Source organism: Wasmannia auropunctata, unplaced genomic scaffold, assembly GCF_000956235.1.
Source record: "Wasmannia auropunctata unplaced genomic scaffold, wasmannia.A_1.0 LD335736.1, whole genome shotgun sequence".
Lineage (NCBI taxonomy): Eukaryota > Metazoa > Arthropoda > Insecta > Hymenoptera > Formicidae > Wasmannia > Wasmannia auropunctata.
Genome location: NW_012027154.1, coordinates 267,715 through 285,268, shown reverse-complemented (window position 1 = coordinate 285,268; position 17,554 = coordinate 267,715). Strand labels below are relative to the sequence as shown.

At 36.3% G+C, this 17,554-nt stretch overlaps 3 protein-coding genes and 1 long non-coding RNA gene across 6 annotated transcripts; 2 read left to right on the top strand and 2 right to left on the bottom strand.

The window, feature by feature from the left end:
* Positions 1-6,281: 6,281 nt before the first annotated feature.
* Positions 6,282-6,843, bottom strand: LOC105456230. The gene is made up of 2 exons (XR_975222.1): positions 6,567-6,843; positions 6,282-6,497 (listed from the first exon to the last, which is right to left on the bottom strand). It is a non-coding gene; the product is annotated as an uncharacterized LOC105456230 (long non-coding RNA).
* Positions 6,844-8,038: 1,195 nt separating this feature from the next.
* Positions 8,039-13,512, top strand: LOC105456231 (integral membrane protein GPR155). 3 transcript variants are annotated; one of them, XM_011700127.1, is made up of 12 exons: positions 8,039-8,258; positions 8,629-8,792; positions 8,915-9,039; positions 9,242-9,531; positions 9,616-10,427; positions 10,534-10,601; positions 10,682-10,828; positions 10,908-11,047; positions 11,191-11,356; positions 11,444-11,603; positions 11,673-11,859; positions 11,943-13,512. In XM_011700127.1, the coding sequence occupies exons 2-12, from the start codon at positions 8,760-8,762 to the stop codon at positions 12,254-12,256; spliced, it is 2,442 nt and encodes an 813-aa protein (XP_011698429.1). In that variant the 5' UTR covers positions 8,039-8,258; positions 8,629-8,759; the 3' UTR covers positions 12,257-13,512. The 3 variants fall into 3 exon arrangements, with proteins under 3 accessions (XP_011698429.1, XP_011698430.1, XP_011698431.1); XM_011700128.1 differs by lacking the exon at positions 8,039-8,258 and adding an exon at positions 8,265-8,436; XM_011700129.1 differs by lacking the exon at positions 8,039-8,258 and adding an exon at positions 8,451-8,554.
* A 428-nt stretch (positions 13,513-13,940) lies between these two features.
* Positions 13,941-15,814, bottom strand: LOC105456229. Its single transcript, XM_011700126.1, has 2 exons — positions 14,957-15,814; positions 13,941-14,794 (listed from the first exon to the last, which is right to left on the bottom strand). The coding sequence occupies exons 1-2, from the start codon at positions 15,015-15,017 to the stop codon at positions 14,013-14,015; spliced, it is 843 nt and encodes a 280-aa protein (XP_011698428.1). The 5' UTR covers positions 15,018-15,814; the 3' UTR covers positions 13,941-14,012.
* Positions 15,815-16,039: 225 nt separating this feature from the next.
* On the top strand, positions 16,040-17,502 carry LOC105456228. Its single transcript, XM_011700125.1, has 3 exons — positions 16,040-16,639; positions 16,914-17,084; positions 17,182-17,502. Exons 1-3 carry the CDS (start codon positions 16,441-16,443, stop codon positions 17,451-17,453), a joined length of 642 nt encoding a protein of 213 aa, XP_011698427.1. The 5' UTR covers positions 16,040-16,440; the 3' UTR covers positions 17,454-17,502.
* The last annotated feature ends 52 nt before the right edge of the window (positions 17,503-17,554 follow it).

Genomic DNA, 17,554 nt, shown 5'->3' with positions numbered 1-17,554 from the left:
GAACTCGGGCGGAATTCTCCCCCTGCGGCGGAAACCCTTTCAATCGGGGGAGATTCGCCTCGAGGACAATTCGTTCTTTCATTCTCTCTCTCTCTCTCTCTTTCACATACACACACACTCGCTGCTACACGGGCGACCTCCGTTCGCGCCGTTATTCGCCGTAGTTATCCACGCGCGCGGCGGATACGAGCGAGAGTCATCGATGACTCCACAAGGGGGAGGCACAATGACTCCGGGGGAAAAGGGCGTGTGTATTGTGTAAAGAATTCCCTCGCAGATGGTTTCGTCGCGAGGGAGGGGAAAGGTGAGTTTTCGTGGCGTTCTCTTCCCACGATCGCGAGATCTCGAAAACAAAGGGGAAAAAAAGAAGAAAAAGGAAAAAAAAACGACAGAGCGGTAAGATCTCGATAATGCTCGAGCGCGAGATGTCTGTCCCGTTTTCCGACTCGAGTTAACGCTTCGCACTTACCCATACAACGAGCGCACCAAACAAATAAAAACTTTCCCCTCGCGCGAGCTCTGTTCGGAAACTCACGTATCCGAACTCCAAGTAGAACTGGGAGGTGGGACGCGAGCGTAAGGTTATATACGCGCGTGGTTCATCGCGCCTCCCTCCCCGCCGCAGCCCCTTTCCGTTCCACCGCCAACCACTCTTTCGGTTGGCTCACCCCTCCTCGCTCCTCGCCCCTCGCCCCCCGCTCGACGTACTTGTGCGCGTTTCTCCACGTGATCGCGATATACCGTCATTCTTGCATATTCTTCCAAGTACTCTAATGCACAACATTGCAAAAGGATGCAATTATCTCGCGCCGATAACGTATGCCCAAGGCCTTCCGTTTCTCTTGCTCGCTCGTTTCCATTTTACTTTTCGCGTAACCAATTTCGCCCGCATCTCGTTTTCATTTGCAAGTTATTCGAAGAATACTATCGAAAGGCGTTCCGAGAAAAGGCGAAGTTTAGAAGAGAAAGAAAGAAAAAAAAAGAAAGAAAATTTTCTAATTAGACATCATTTAGGAAATATCAGCAGGCATATAATTTCAATTTCATTTGAATTCGAATTCCATATTGTATATGTTTGGATTTAAAAAAAATTATATCAAAAATTATATCAAAATTATTAAATCCAGGAATTATTTTTCTATTAATTGCGTAATCGATCGCTGATCTTTTGACTTCATCGATATACAGGTATATCGAACGTGGATCGTCGCCACTTGTCAGTCTATCGAACGTGAGATTATCGACAGATCAGCTGTTTCATGGAGTTGTCAACGGATCAGCTGTTTCGTGAAATCGCTGTTTCCTCGTATAATCGTTTTACATAATCCGTTCTGAGTACGGGCTTTATTCTCCAAAATACACAAATATATGTATATCCTTGAAAACTTATACAGATATTGTTTTCTTTTTTTGTTTGGCCTGCACAAAAACAGAAAACAATTGTCACCTTTTCGGCATTCTGTGCAGAGATCATCGATCGATCGTCAACAATTTCGTCATAGCTCAGGTGACAAAAGTCACGATTGAGAAGTGTGTCACTTGATAATTAAATTAAACAGTTTTTGTTCCCGAGAAAGAGATAGGAAAAGAGAGAGGAGGAGGGAAGAAAGATACTTATATAATCTAACTTTATATATTAATAAAAAATAATTGTCACACTCTTATGAAACGAGATTCTTATGAATAATTTAAGTGGTTCGTCATGGTGTTTGTACGTGTGACACGTTGCTTAGGCGATGATTAAGGACGACGATGGATTTTCCTGGATTAAAGGTCGTTTACTCGGAGAGACGTGGGCGTATTCGATCGAGATGTGTGCGTGCGTTCGTCATTCGGGTCCACCGCCCACACGCATAATGCACGTGTAGGTCGCGTACACGCGCGTATTCGTGCGAACGGACAAGCACGCGCGCGCTTCGTGGGAGGTACTCTCGTTGTCTCTGACGGCCGCTTCTTGAAAGGATTAGAACCTACGGCCGCGGTCGAGGTCACGCTCGGACGCGACTGGTCGATGAACGAGTCGCGGCCTCCCGAAATTCTCCATCAGCTGTTTCGCGTCGCGTGCAGAATGTGCGCCGCGGTGAACGTTTCAACGCTGATGCCTTCCCTGACGTCACGGGATCAACGGTAACGGCCGCCGTTTCTATACGGAACGTACGGGGGAGTCGAGTACGTTGCGTCGATCGCGGGCGCGGTGAAGCGACGTAAAATATGCCCGCGCTGATTGCGAGCAGTGCCGGCTCTATACGCGCGCACGAGGTCGAACGAAAGCTCGAGGGATCTCGCCGTAATTTCACGGGGGAGAAAGTCTTTCGTCATCGATTCGTTATTTCCAATCGATCTCCCGGGCGGGAGAAAAACCGCTCCGCGGGAGACTCCCTCGCTCGACTTTGAAACGCGGTCCGCCCGCGTCGTCGTCGTCGTCGTCGTCGTCGTCGTCGTCGTCGTCGTCGTCGTCGTCGTTTCCCAGCGGCTATTTCGAACGGCCTTGAATACCGCGCGATTACGCGGCTTTGATCAGCAACGACGTCCGTCGGTCGTCCGTACCGGGGAAAATTTTTGTGGGCGGTCTCTTCGTGGAAACTGCCAAAACGATAACGTCGCGTTTATCGAGCATTTACGCTAATACGTACGTACATTTTCGTCGCGTTGCGCAAGCTTTCGCGCGAATAACTTTTGCCTTCGTGCCCGAGACGTTTGCCGTCGAGCGGTATACATGCACGAATATAATATATATGTTGCATACACGACCACAATAAGGTAGTATTGCCAAATTTTAAATACGTGCGACTAAATGAATATACGGTCGTGTTTATTTCGCCAACGATGTATGCAATCTCTCTTATACGGGTTACGTCAATCCAAAATCTTATTAGGCGCGCGTTATTAATAAAATTATTCGCCAATGTTACCTTTCTCCGCTGCTAATGAAAGCGCTATACATTTCGAAACGAAAATTACTACATCGCGTTCGCATCGAGAGGGTAAAATTTCGCGTAATCTCGCAACGCGATCGCTGATCGCAAATAGGGCGGAGACGTGACGTCACGACTGTATCGAGGATTCTAAAATCCTTCATCTGAATGTCAGCGATCTTCTTTCCGCGCTCTTCCGCGGATATTAACAATCTCGCTGGAGATCGATGAGACTACCCGGCGACGTCGCCGGCAGTTCTCCATCAGACAAAGAAACGCAGGCCGCGTCTGCATCAAACACGACTATATCGTCCACGTGATTATTATATGACCCGATTAGAACCTACGGCGCAGTAACGGCGGCTCGCACATTGAGAATTGGATACGAACCAATCGCCCGCATTCCCCGCGCGCGTATACTGCGCAGAATGTATCTTACATTTCATTTCCCGTATCTAATATTACGGCGCATTTCTGCTTCCCATTAGCCGTATTTCGTATCGATGCGGAAACGTGTCTTTTTTGCAATATTGCGCAAGAGTAGCGTCTTCGTTTTTCGACGTACCGCGCGCGGGCTGATTTATGTGCGCCACGTCACCGACGGATTTAACGTTAGGATATTTGAATTTGCTAGCCGCGGCGTGTTGTTGTTACTATTGCACTACGTTTGTTGACTTCTGCAATCTCACGTAATATGCAGGGCATATATAATGCATAATAATTATATACATATATTATACATAACATATATTTTATATACATAATATATAAAACAACATATATATTATATATAATAAAATTATATATATACATTTTTTGTATATGAAGTAACTCTTGAATATTAGCATCTGATTAGCTAAATTAAGATATCAGTCGCGAATTCATGTACACACATGAATTATATATTCGATCATGTATGTGCATTACATTTTAGTAATTAATGCCTCATCTAAATTTATGCGATAAGGCATTAATGATCCCGCGCGTATGTACAAAGTGAATTATATACTATAATTATATAACAGTATAAAATTGATTAGAAACGACTGGTGTTTACTATCTAGGAACAATTAATCGAAGTACCCACCGCGAATGATTGATAAAGCAGTTCTTTGTACCGTGTTTTATTCGAGATTGTGACTCACGCCGGTCAGAGTGACGTAAATCGCGCGATATGTTTATCATTCCCGCTACAGACACGCACGTACATTAATTAATTGTCGCGATGATTTTCAGATATAAATCGAAACTCTCGCATTTCTCTATGCGTTCGATCTCGCCCGGTAATTTTGCCTTAAAATACTCCCAGATCATATATCGGTATAACATATATAGGTAGTATAGTTATATATTGCACAAGATGTTTCGAATCACTGAGGCTCCGAATGAATACAATATTTTCGGAAGAAGAAATTGATGCAGAAAAGAATATTTCGATTTTGAAAACGCCATGTAAACGAAGCTGGTCTTCTCCTAAAAAGCCAGGAACATTTCTCACGCGATTCGTCCTTAACGATCGATTTTGTTGACTGTGGCCCATATTCATAGTTGCAGAGTTCTTATATTTAAAAACTCAAGTATACAGTCTTAAGATGTCATAAGCCAATTAGACATTATTTAAGACGGTCTTAAAATGAGAACGGACTATGAATGCCGGTCTAAGACAACTGATATAAACAAGACTTTGTATGTCCTCGTGAAAAAAATTCTCATAACATATTATCATAATATTTTTAGTGAATTTGTCACATTTTAAATTTATGAAGATTTCTAAAAAAAAATCTTACAAACTTTTTCTTCAGATCTTATAAGTTTTTCTAGGAAATAAAGAATGAGAAATTTTAAAATATTTTAAAATGTATATGTATAAAAAGTTTTAGACAAGATAGACTGTGTTTCAAAATTTACTGTCAGCGCTGAAAATTCATAATTTATGTTATGTGTACTATAGATTTTCAGTACTGGCAGTAAATTTTGGAAGATAGACATAGACTTGCTCTTAAGGTTTTCATGGATATTTTCTTTAAAAGTACTAAGAGATTTATGGGTTTTCTCCGTACTTTGACCTATTGTTAATGCCAACATCTATTATTTCGTGAACAGTATCGTTCACGTCCACAATGCTGTTCATGAAATATTTTTATTCATTAACAAACCTATAAATCTGTTATAGCACTTTTGAAGACTTTCTCAACATTTCCGAAAAGTGTTTCATATAAAAAAATATGAAATTTTCTAAAAAATTATAAAATTATACAGGAATTTTGGAAATTTATATAGATATTTGTAAAAATTTTTTAATTTATATGGAAATAATTCTGAAAAATTATATTAAGAATTCTAAGAAAAATTTTTGCTAGAGTGTAATTATTAGATGTGAATAATTATAAGCTTGTTCGCGGATGCAACTTGCTTTCCTCGCGTTGTTCACCAAGATAGAACGTGACTGAATGCATTTATCCGACGAATCATTCGGGAAACGAGGAAATTGTGTATTCGCAGTTGAAAAGACCGGACGTAAACTTCTAGACGATATATGCGATTTCAGCGGTCAGCAGGATACCTACACGCCGAGGCATTTGTACGCGATCGCAATTATCTACACGTCAGCCTAGCTTACGTAAGCGCGAACAAGCGCGCGTCAACGTGATCGGAGGAATGCGTGCGCGAGGTGCTCGCGAGAAAATTATACAGCTCAAGGAAAGAGTTGCATAAAAAAAGAAAAGAAAAAAAAAAGAAAGGATTTGCCGCAAACGCGCTGTAGAACTGTAAAACTGCGGCGCAATTTCGCTGCACCACGTCGAGCGGAAAAACGCGTGCGATCGCGATATAGCATATATCCGCGTAAATATTTGCCGACTCGATTATGCGTAAACGATAACGATTTTTCTAAACTTTTGCCTTTGTGACTCAAGATACTGTCGGTTTACATCCGCGGAAAACATCCACAATAAAAGTTTTCCACGGCAAGAGCGTATAATGACGAAGCTAAGACGCGCTAGTGCTTAATAGTGTTCTCGCGGCCAACTCTGTACATAATTAATCCGATTAAGGCGTGTACAAATACGCAGACGTATTGCGCATTAAAAAACTATGCCACATATGTCACTGAAAGCGCGTCTAATCTAATCTGACAATGAGATAGATATTAGGTATTAGACTTTACGATGTTTCAAACATGACGTAAGGCATCATTTTTGCGCCGCTTAGATATTTACACTGTTTTCATTATCGTGTTTACTTCGTAAAATAAGAAGGCAATAACATGCATATGTATATGTTATTATATCTTCTTATTTTCAAAAATATACGTATAAAAAACGCAGAGCAAAGTTGCTCTGGCTTGACGAGATACAGCAAGTCAAGTGGGTGGTGGAAATGCATTGATTTTTATTTCTAGTTATCTGATAACATTATCATCAAAATATGAAGTAGATATATGACGAAAAGATGAAATCGATGAGAACTATAGAACAGGTTCGTTGAATCTTCTGTCCACATATAATAAAGATAAACCTCTGACCAGAGATATAATCGATATTTTGCAATTAAGTGCATTCGTAGTCGAAGACCTCGAAGACTCTGGAAAATTTGCAAGGTGTCATTTTATCGATCGGTTTGCGCAATTTACGGTAAATCTTATCAACTGACCGAAGTAAGTGCACATAACGAGATCTAACGGGCTTCTTTAATCGTACGCCCACAATAAATCGGCTATTTCGAGCGATAGTTAATTACGTATGATATTTCAGGAGAAAAGCATAGCCGTCACTTTTACAGCACATTTTTAATTTTATTTTTAAAATTTATATAATAAAAGCTTGCACAGCTTATACATGTTTCTTTGCCATTCAACGTTTTACATATAATATAATATAACATAGCTGCTTTATATATTTAAAAGAATCATTAATGCCTTTGAATTTACGTACATATCGCACGTATGTACTTTCGATATGTGCTCCGATAAGCGCTTAAATTCACGCATTAAGATATTAACAATTCCAGGTATCATGATAGATATTTGAATTGATATTTTATCTACAGAGATATTAAGTAATGTAAAAGTAATGTAAAAGATTTTTAAAGGATAATTCACACAAATTCAAGATAAAAATTTAATTCATATGACCATATGTCCGAAACGACTTAGTTTCAAAGATACAGAGTGACCAAAGTTTAAGGAAAAATTTTGCTTTTTTTCTCAAAAATTTGAAAAACCACTTGGATTATTTTGATGGAACATACACAAAGCTTTTATCTTTGAAACATATATATTTTATCTTTGGACGTATGGTTATTATATGAATTAAATTTTTACTCGCGCACTCAGATGTGAGATCGGCGATCAATCTTTAAAATCAATCTTTAAAATGTCATTATTTAATTCATTTTATCACCGTAAACGCGAGGAAAGATACAGGCTCATCAAGCTTGTTTTTACTTTGTTCGCTTCCTCTTATAATTTGTACATTTTTACATAGTTATAAACATAAAGTTTCGGTATACAGGGTGGAGATTAAGTAATGTAAAAGATTTATTTTAAAGGATAATTTCTAACACAAATTCAAGACAAAAATTCGAAAATTTTATATAACTACATATCCGAAATGGCTTAGTTTCAAAGATATAGAGTGTCAAAGTTAAAGGAAATATTTTTTTTTTTTTTTTTCAAAAATTTCGAAAACCACTTGGTTATTTTCAAGGAACATACACAAAGCTTTTATCTTTGAAACCAAGTCGTTTCGGACATGTAGTTATATAAAATTTTCGTTCGAATTTTCGTCTTGAATTTGTGTGAGAAATTATCCTTTAAAATATACTTTTTACATTATTTAATCTCCGCACCCTGTATATACCGAAACTTTATGTTTATAATTATGTAAAAATGCACAAATTATAAGAGAAAGAGGAAGCAAACAAAGTAAAAACAAGCTTGATGAGCCTGTATCTTTCCTCGCGCTTGCGGTGACAACATGAATTAAATAATGACATTTTGAAGATTGATCGCCGAGCTCGTATCTGAGCGCGCAAGTGTTTGACACGAGTCACGTGACCGCGCGCGCGGGCAGTTGCCGGGCATTTGGCGCCTTTGTCGCGGCCGTCGAGTTTCGCGACTGCGCGAAAATCACCTGGTTGTGCGTGACGTGACTACGCGCCCATCGCGAATGGCCTACGTTGGACTTTGTTTCCGCGTATAGCGGCTTGATAACGATCTGTTCACTTCTCGTCGTTAAAATCTAGATAGCTTGCACGGTACGACGGAATTTCCCGCATACTCACCACGGAAAACGTGCATCCCGATTAAATCGAAATTTCTCGTATGCAGTGATATTTTATTAGGTAAACAATTGTGCGACGATTGAGTGTCGATTCATGATTTTGTACATATGTTCGAATTGACGAGGACTTGGACCGGCGACTATCGGGAGAGAGGAGGACGTTGATAATCTATCGCCTCTTTTTTTGTCGGAGTATTTTCCGGCCTGACACAAATTGCATACTCTGCGCTCTTGTATATGTGTGTATATGTGTTTATGTGTGCATATCGAAAAGTACATATATCATTCCGTGATTCTTTAATCTTTCTCGCCTCTTGCTGTAGTACAAGTCTGTGTTGCTGATAAATCTATTAAAATGTAAATCGGACGAATGTGAAAGGATTTTAAAATTACGCAAGGAACTAATTAGAAACACGTACTTGTGCTTGCAGGACTGCAGGTTGTTTTATAATTTTGAAACATTCATATTCTTATTTGACATTGATGGAGATATGAGGACAATGTCATACGAGCTTGTTACACAAGGGGATCAATTTTATAAAACCAATGACATATTAAAGAGATGATGAATACCTTTGATATAGCGGAAAAAATGGTATACAAATTACAAATGTTTATTGCTTGCATATCAAATTACAGATACAACTGTTTATGTTGCCTTTTAAGTTAATATGTAAGGCATAATTATATATCTTATATTTTTTTTTCCCAATTTAGATTAACGACGGAAGTGTATCGACATCTTTGTCGTTAAGCACAAATCAATATGCAGGGACAGGGGACGAGCCGACTGATAACTTGTATCTTGCACTGATACAATGCTTTGGTATTCTACTATGCGGGTAAGGATGCACTTATGCTGATTGTGCATGAAATTGCTTAACTGTCTGATAAACTTTACTAAGAGTTTGAATATACACTCGATTCTCTAAAATAGTGCAAAATTATTTTTATATCTTCTTTATATGTATAATGAAAATTTAATTAAATAAATTTTATTAAATAAATATTTTTTACTTCATGATAAATGTTTGTGCATTACAGGTATATAGCAGGAAGATTTGGTGTGATAACAAAGACGGAGGCAAATGGCCTGAACACTTTTGTCGGCACCTTTGCTTTGCCGTCTTTAATCTTTATGTCTCTGGCGAAGCTCGACTTTTCGCTGGTTAATTGGAAATTCCTTCTTACCGTATTGCTTGCCAAGAGCTGCGTCTTTATCACTGTGCTTGCGGTTTCGTTAGTAATTAAAAAGCCATCGCATCCTGGACGTGCCGCGCTCTTTGCGATATTCACCACTCAAAGCAATGATTTTGCTATTGGATATCCGATGAGTAAGAATTATGTTCTTGCAACACAATATTGCACAATATTGCGTATTATCTAATATTGCTCTACATTTAATATCCTACTTCCAGTTTATGCTCTCTATGGAAAAACTCATCCAGAGTATGCCGCGTATCTGTATCTGATGGCACCCATATCACTGGCGATTTTGAATCCAATTGGTTTTGTACTGCTGGAGATTGGCAAGCGACGTGTCGAGGAGCACACAAATTGCAAGGACATGGTTTACTCCATCGCCAAGGGTGTCGTGCTGAATCCCGTGCTCTTTATGACGGTCCTGGGCATTGTAGGAAATTTTATCTTTAGTCACAGCGTGCCGCGTCTGCTCGCCTCGATTCTCGAGGTGCTCGGCAATGCTTTCTCCGCTAGCGCGTTGTTCCTTCTCGGCTTAATGATGGTAGGGAAGATACACAAATTGAAGGGTACAGCGCTGGTTATACCGGGTATACTGATCTCGGTGAAACTGCTAGTCTTGCCTCTAGTCATAAGGGAGTCCATTATTCTCCTGAACGCCGGCGATAACGTCACGGAAACGAGAGATTTAAGCACGTACGGATTTCTGTACGGCACCATCCCGACAGCACCGGCTCTGTTTATTTTCACATTACGATACAATCTCGAGATCGACTTAATTGCGTCAGCTATGGTAGCCTGTACGTTTCTCTCCGCTCCACTTATGTTTGTATCGGCTAAAGTGATCAATGCGGTTTCCGCTGGAGTTACGCCAGCCAGTTATACACGGCAACTTAATATCTTTTCCTTCGACATAAGCGTTGCGTCAGCAGCGGCTTGTATATGGTTGTTGATATGTTTCCTTGGATTCGGACGGAAAAGATACAACCAAGTCACTCACCGATGCACTCTGTGCCTTGTGATTGCACAGGTATATATAGACAAGTTATAAACATATTTTTCGCATATTCAGTTCAGTTTTAAGTACATCTACATATTATACAGTTTTATACGAAATATCTTCTATCCATTTTCAGCTTGCAATAGCAATAGGTGTGATAATATGGTCAAAACTTGATCCAAATAATAATCAGACAACATTATGGTAATCATAAAACTTTAAGTAATTATTCAATAACTTTTAGCAAACAAAATTTTGTTATTAATTATTGTTATTAATTACAGGTACGTCCAATTTATTTTAATAACTACTGGCGTATATGCCAGCAGGATATGGACAGCTGCAATTGCAGCGACATTACTATTTCTGAGTTCACGCTCGTTGTCTTTTGTTAAAAATCTACAGAAATGGTTTTATCCACTTGGATGGGGGTACGAACATATCAGCTTATTTTAAATTTAAAAAAATATATCTTACTATACTTAAAATCTGTTATATATTTATTTACAGAGTACCACTTTTGATGGTAATATTAACATGCATCACTGTTAGACTAAATCCGTCTGATCTTGATTTTAAAAATCCGAATTTTCAATTAGGCAGGACTCAAGCCGCTGTATCTTCATTCGTATTAATATTCTGCTTTATAGGTATGCTATATAAGAAGTATTATTTTATATTTTTAATATAAAAACATTTTTCCAATTATTAGTTTTACATTATGTCATTGTGAAAATATTTAAATCTTTATAATATGTATATATAAATTTTATACTTCTTTTTCTGTACACAGTGACATTAGGTTGTTTGGTTTTACAACAGAGATATCAAAGAAGGCACAGTACAATGTCATACGAACATTTAAGGAACAATGCAGAAAATCCTACAATTGAAAATAATGAAAGAAGCATAGTAGATGTGGAAGACTTGGTATCTCCATTAACGAATGCAACACCTATGTAAGTTAACTCAAAATAAAATTATGTAAATAAATTATAAATTATTTATATATTTATAAATTATAATGTTGATATAAAAACTTCTAGATTTGGCTGCGAATTTCAAAATGGTTGTCCAAATGGAGCGTGCAGAGGTGGCGAAAATAGAGATAACTGTGAGGAAGAAAATGAAACAAACTTAAATGACGATCCTCAGATTTTGCGACATCTTGTTTTTCTGATTCTCCTGTTATGCTCCATGTTTATTGTACGTAAATTATTACTTTCTTTACTTGGACATTATCAAGATTGTAAAACTAATTTATATATATTATAGGGCTTATCGATATCCGTGGGTACATTAATAATGGAACAGTTAACTGGCATTTATGCCGAGCTTGCATTCTTAGATGTGACTTTGAACTTTGGACAATCGTTAATAGCGTTCGCTATTTTTGGACTAGATCCTAGCTTGGGTAAATTGGGATGTTGGCTGCGGAAAATGTGGAGAAAATGGCAATTTGGTACAGTATCTTTATGATGTAATATTTCACGTATTATTGATTTTATACGTGCATGTTCAATAATATTTTTCGAATTTTATTAGAAAAAGAATTACAACTTCCTTGCGAGGAAGCTCTCAGTCCAGAAGTGAAAGAGATTCGAGAACAATTTAATCGATGTCATTTAGACGCATGTCGAGCACGCATATCCATGTGCCGTAGGCGATTATTGAGGGTGTACAGAGGAGTCTTTTCGGGAACGGATTTGGTCAACTGGTTGCTCGAAGTTGGCATTGTGACTAGCCGGGAGGACGCCGTGCGTTATGGTCGTTGCTTGTTGGAAAGCAGAGTCCTGCAACATGTTGATGGTACACAACACTTCTACGATCAAAATCTTCTATATACGTTTAATGCATAATTTAATTTCCGAATATTTTGATGGATTTTTTCGCTGAGTGAGACGAGAATAATTCCGTTCGTATTTATATTTCAAATATTTGAGTGCAGAAGCAAAAATAATTGAAATATAATTTGTAATCGAATCTCTGCGTTCCTTATCCATTTGGCCTACGCAATTTTTTTAGTTTTAGTTTTTTAAATATAGAATTTTATATATATTTTAATGCGCAGATTTATGAAATCATGTCGGTGTGTATCTATAAATTTTTTTCTTGCTTATTTCCTTAACGAAATAGACTGCATAATTTTTGTTTATAGTGTCCATAAGTTTTTCACTGATCACTTATATTTTATATTTCTATGTTAAGTAATATCAAATAATAAAAGAACCAAAGAAAAATGCAAGAGAAATGTTTATAGAAGTTGAATTGGTCAAGAGTAGGAGCGCTATGAGTACAGAGGTTTGATTATATGTGCATATGTTCAAAATAATTGTTTTTAAAAGTAAGCACACAATAAATTAGTGAGCGACTAATTTTTATTTGTATAGTTATATTTATGTGATGCAATTTATATAGAAGATATTCGATTATCTTGATAATTATTTTTATCGATAAAAATGGCATCTTTTTGAATATTTACATTAACAAAATCCATAATTTACATTGCACAGTAGTGATATATTTTTATTGAAGAACAGTATCAGTATTAGGTACAGTTTAACTTTTAACTCTGTAACTCTGTATAAAATGAGTAAAGGCTGTGTTTTAGTTTCTGATCTCTGTAATTTCAATATGCAGTTCAACAAATGAAGAGTTGTAATATTAAAAGAAGCTATTTTTATACAGATCTTAATTATTTATTATGACATTTAATCAAGAATATGATTGTACGAATATGATGAAAATGATTGATTGAATAACAAAGCCAAAGATAACATAAGACTGCGTTCAGGAATTGACGGTATATTATTTCATCCTTTTTATTCACCGAATATTAGACAAGGATAAAATGATATGTAGATTCACCAGGTGAAGTTTTTGAACGCAGCCTAGAAAGTCTTTAAATTGTCTTATTGATGCTAATTATATCGAGCAAATTATATAAGAATTATGTAATGAAATGTCTCGAAATTTATTAAATCTATTGTAATTTCTATTCATATGATTTTTTTTATATTGAACTTTCTTGTTTATCGTTTTATTTATTTAAATAAATCTGTTAAAAATACTATGTAAGCCGATAAGTAATAAATACACGACAATATCAAAAGTGTACTTGTATAAAATTATTATCTTTTTCCCAGAGAAAAATTTTGTATACAAAACATATATTATGATTTTGTCCATAAAAATTCGCAAATTTAAAATTTATAACAGAAAACTTCAAGAATAGTATTTTTATTTATAAGCAGTTTTGAATTACTCCAAAAATGATTAATGCTAATTGTAGACCAGTAGAAAAAGAGATATTATGTATCGGGATCATAAATTGATAGTACAAATACAAAGTTATTTTAATTGCACTTTTAATTTCAATTAGTCATTTTTCAACCCTTTTATTTTATTAATGATATAACTGATATGACTTATAAAAAAGGATTGTTCTACTTCTCCCTAATCCATGTAATTTTGTATTTGTTTCTCAATAATTTATCTTCAGAATTTGAAAAAATTTGTCTTATAAATATACATACAACAAAATTTTATTTTATATAAAATATATGATTTATATATTTTATGTAATCTTCATACAAATTCTTTGATTTTTATAGCTTATATACACAGATCATCATCAGGGTCTTCTTCATCTATATCATCTACATCTTCTGGCTGATAAAATATCCTAGATGAATTCGATGCATTCAAAATATAGGGTAAAGGTGTCTTGTCTCTCTGCTCCATTTCCTGAGCGCTCATCTCTATCCTAAACGACGATTCAATCTTTACCGGTTCTGCTTCTGTCTTGCGAACGCTTGGTACTGTAACCTTTTCAGCACTGATCCGATAAGATTCAATATCCTGCTTTATTGTTTCTGTTTGACATATCATGGAACCACCTGATTTTCTATGGGCCAGCTTTGCATTGTAAACTAAATTATTCATGGGACTTATTCCAGCAAATTTTTCTAACTTAATGTAAGTAGTGCCGAGAGTCTCAATCGCGGGAACTTTAATCTGTATGAAATCCCTCCGATAAATGCATATCAATTGTGACACCTGTTTACTTAACTTCTCTACGAATCGCAGAGCTTTTCCTAAACCCACATACAGAATCAGGGAGCCCAAACAGTTGACAACGACCGTATTCTGAGGTTTCAGCTTAAAGGTTTTAAGTATGTGATCAAGATTTTCCAAGTCTTTCTTCTCGGCCTCTTCAGTTGAATGAACATTATAATAATCATGCAAGTTTACATTCGTGGATGTAAGGGGTTCGTTGTCGTACCAAGCTTTTGGATCGGAAAATGACAATAAATCGATACTGTGATTAGCACTCGTTTCCCTCCACGCGTGTATCCATCCAGCTATCAACGCTGTTGCATACGTTACATCTAGATCTGTAAAATGCAGAAAAATCAGCACTTTTTTGACTTGCAAAAAATATAGATTAATTTTATATATAAATGCAGGTGTATAATATTACATAAAGATTATTACATAGATTTTATAAATATATATATATATTTATATACACTAATTGATAAAGGAATCTAACCAACCTTCGTCTATAACAATTACTTTCGTTCCGTCTAGCAAAGGTAGTGTTTTCATGTATGACATTTTTCTACAAAATACACTGACTGTAGCTTTGTAAAGAAATGAAGTGTAAAGTTGTTAATTAATTAAAAAAAATACACCGATGTGTGTGCGATTGGCTATTGTGATCCTCATTCAGACGTTCGCTCTAAAGTCTAAAAGTTCGCTCACGAAATCGCAATATTACAAATATCGCACCGGTGTATTTCTCGTATCTTCGTCAACAAGATGTCAACAGAATTTATCTACGCGTGCCCATTTCTGGTTACACGGTGTGTCACGAGGGGCGAAATGACAAAACTGTAAGCTCGAAAGACCGATTTCTCTGCTGCTTCCTCGAATGAATGAAACGCATCGCACGAGTTCCGAGGAACGAACATAACCATGTCGGCGAAGTCGTTTCGTGACAAATGCGAGAATGAATCATCGTGTACACGCGAGATACGACAGTTCCCGGTTTTACAGGAATCGTCAGTAATATCTTCGATATTTTCGATAAGGACAGGAAGGAGAGAAATTATTGGAGGGCGAGAAATCTCAATTATCTAATAAAAACAAAGATACATATGCGTTTATATGGAATATGCAATAAATATCGATATCGCTGAGATCGATTCGCTATAAGTCGCTATCGTTTATAATAAATTCTTGTGAAATCTTAAAAATATAGTAATCATCGCACGCCTTTATTTCTCCGAGTAAATCGCAAACTTCTGCTTTCTCGATTTTTTTTTCAAGAAAATTGATATTACTAATCAGTATTTGTAAAAAGAAATATGAGTAATTGAAGTACCTGTAATATTAGATATCGATTATCGAATAGCTTTAAATGGCTTTTGTTCTTTTTGTGCAATTACATTTATCATTAATTATATTTGAAACAAGACTTTTACGGATATTTTATCTTTTTAGAAATTAAAGGTTTTTTTCTTATTTCTATTTTGGTTTTGCTTTATAATATTTAAAAATTGCCAATAGTAATTTTATGTTACTATACATATAATAATACATGTCATATAATTATTCAAGATTTAAAAGAAATATTTAAGAAAAAAAAGAAAAATAAGAAAATATAAAGAACAGATACAAAATTAGTCAACAAATGCAAAATCTACTCTTACAATTAATCTTGCAGTTTAATACATTTTATTTATACATTTAAGAGAGATTGAAACAAAAGGAGAATAGATTGAAAAATTATAAAAAGCAATTGAAAAAAGCATAAAACATCAATATCCTTTCTTTTCTCGGTTTTTAATAGCACTGGGCCTTTTTATTTGTCCATTTGGCAAAAAAAAAATGTGCCAACATCACACGGTGTTCCCAAGCGGTCACCCATCCAAGTACTAAGGGTACGTTCCACTTAACGCTCGCAACGCTTGTAACGCTTGCAAATCCGTTCCACATAACGATCGCAATCGTTGTGGTCGCGATCGAAACGTCATAAATGACGTCATTAATCGCGACCGCATTGAGCTCACAACGCTCACGGTTCGTACGTGGGTCGGCGTGGTCGTTGTCATTTTCGCGCCTTTTATTCGGAGATACATTAACGATGGCTAAAAAAGTCCCATTTTACAATCCTATAAATGACACAATGATAGAATTGTACTTGTCAGCAGAAGATGCTATTCGTGCTACTAAAGGTAAGTGATATAACATGTTACTTGTGAATAATCTGTACAAATATCATTAATGTCTTCTCTAAAGTTAACCTTTTCATTAGAATTAATGCCTTCTCGGCTATGATCTATATGTTACAAATGCTTTTAATTATTTTTTTTTCTTCTTAAAGAAAAAAAGAAAAGGAGAAACGCTTTGAAGCATTTGTAGCATCAAGTAAATTGCAGCCTTTATAGGAAGACTAATTACATCGACTGTATTGTAATATATGTTAATTAACCAGTAATGTTTTTTTAGACATGGTATTTGCAACATCATTAATGAATGCTGCTCTTCAGGAGCAACAATCATTGCAAGCAGACGATCCATTACTACCATCAGCAGTAGCATCAGATCAGCAAGTTGAGCAAGAGGAAGTTAGTCAAACAACTGAAGAAAGTGTCGGCAATTCCGATCCTGATGATGGAGGTAAGTTAAAACTTTATAAATCAATCGCAGCTTTAGTTCTTCACAGTAACGCTCTGAATGAAGTAATGATAACATATTGTGTATTGCATTTTTTCAGGAAGTTTTTACAGGTGGACAACACCTTGTGTGCTGCTTCTGCTTCAGACCTACAAGGAAATTGAGGAAAAATTCACCAACGGAAAGCAATCTCAAAAGAAAACGTGGGAGGAGGTTTCAAAAACATTAAAACACAATGGACATAACATAACGGGACCAATGTGTGCTGCCAAACTAAGAAGTTTAAAGAAAACTTATAAAGCAGTCAAAGATCATAATAATAAGTCAGGCAATGATAGAAGATCTTGGCAGTTTTTTGAGGTATGGAAATAAAAAGATGGGAGACTTGTAAATGTCCCATTCCAGTATAATTTTGATTGTTCCAATGTGAATTATATCTTTCTTTGTAGATCGGAAGAGCACACGTCTGAACT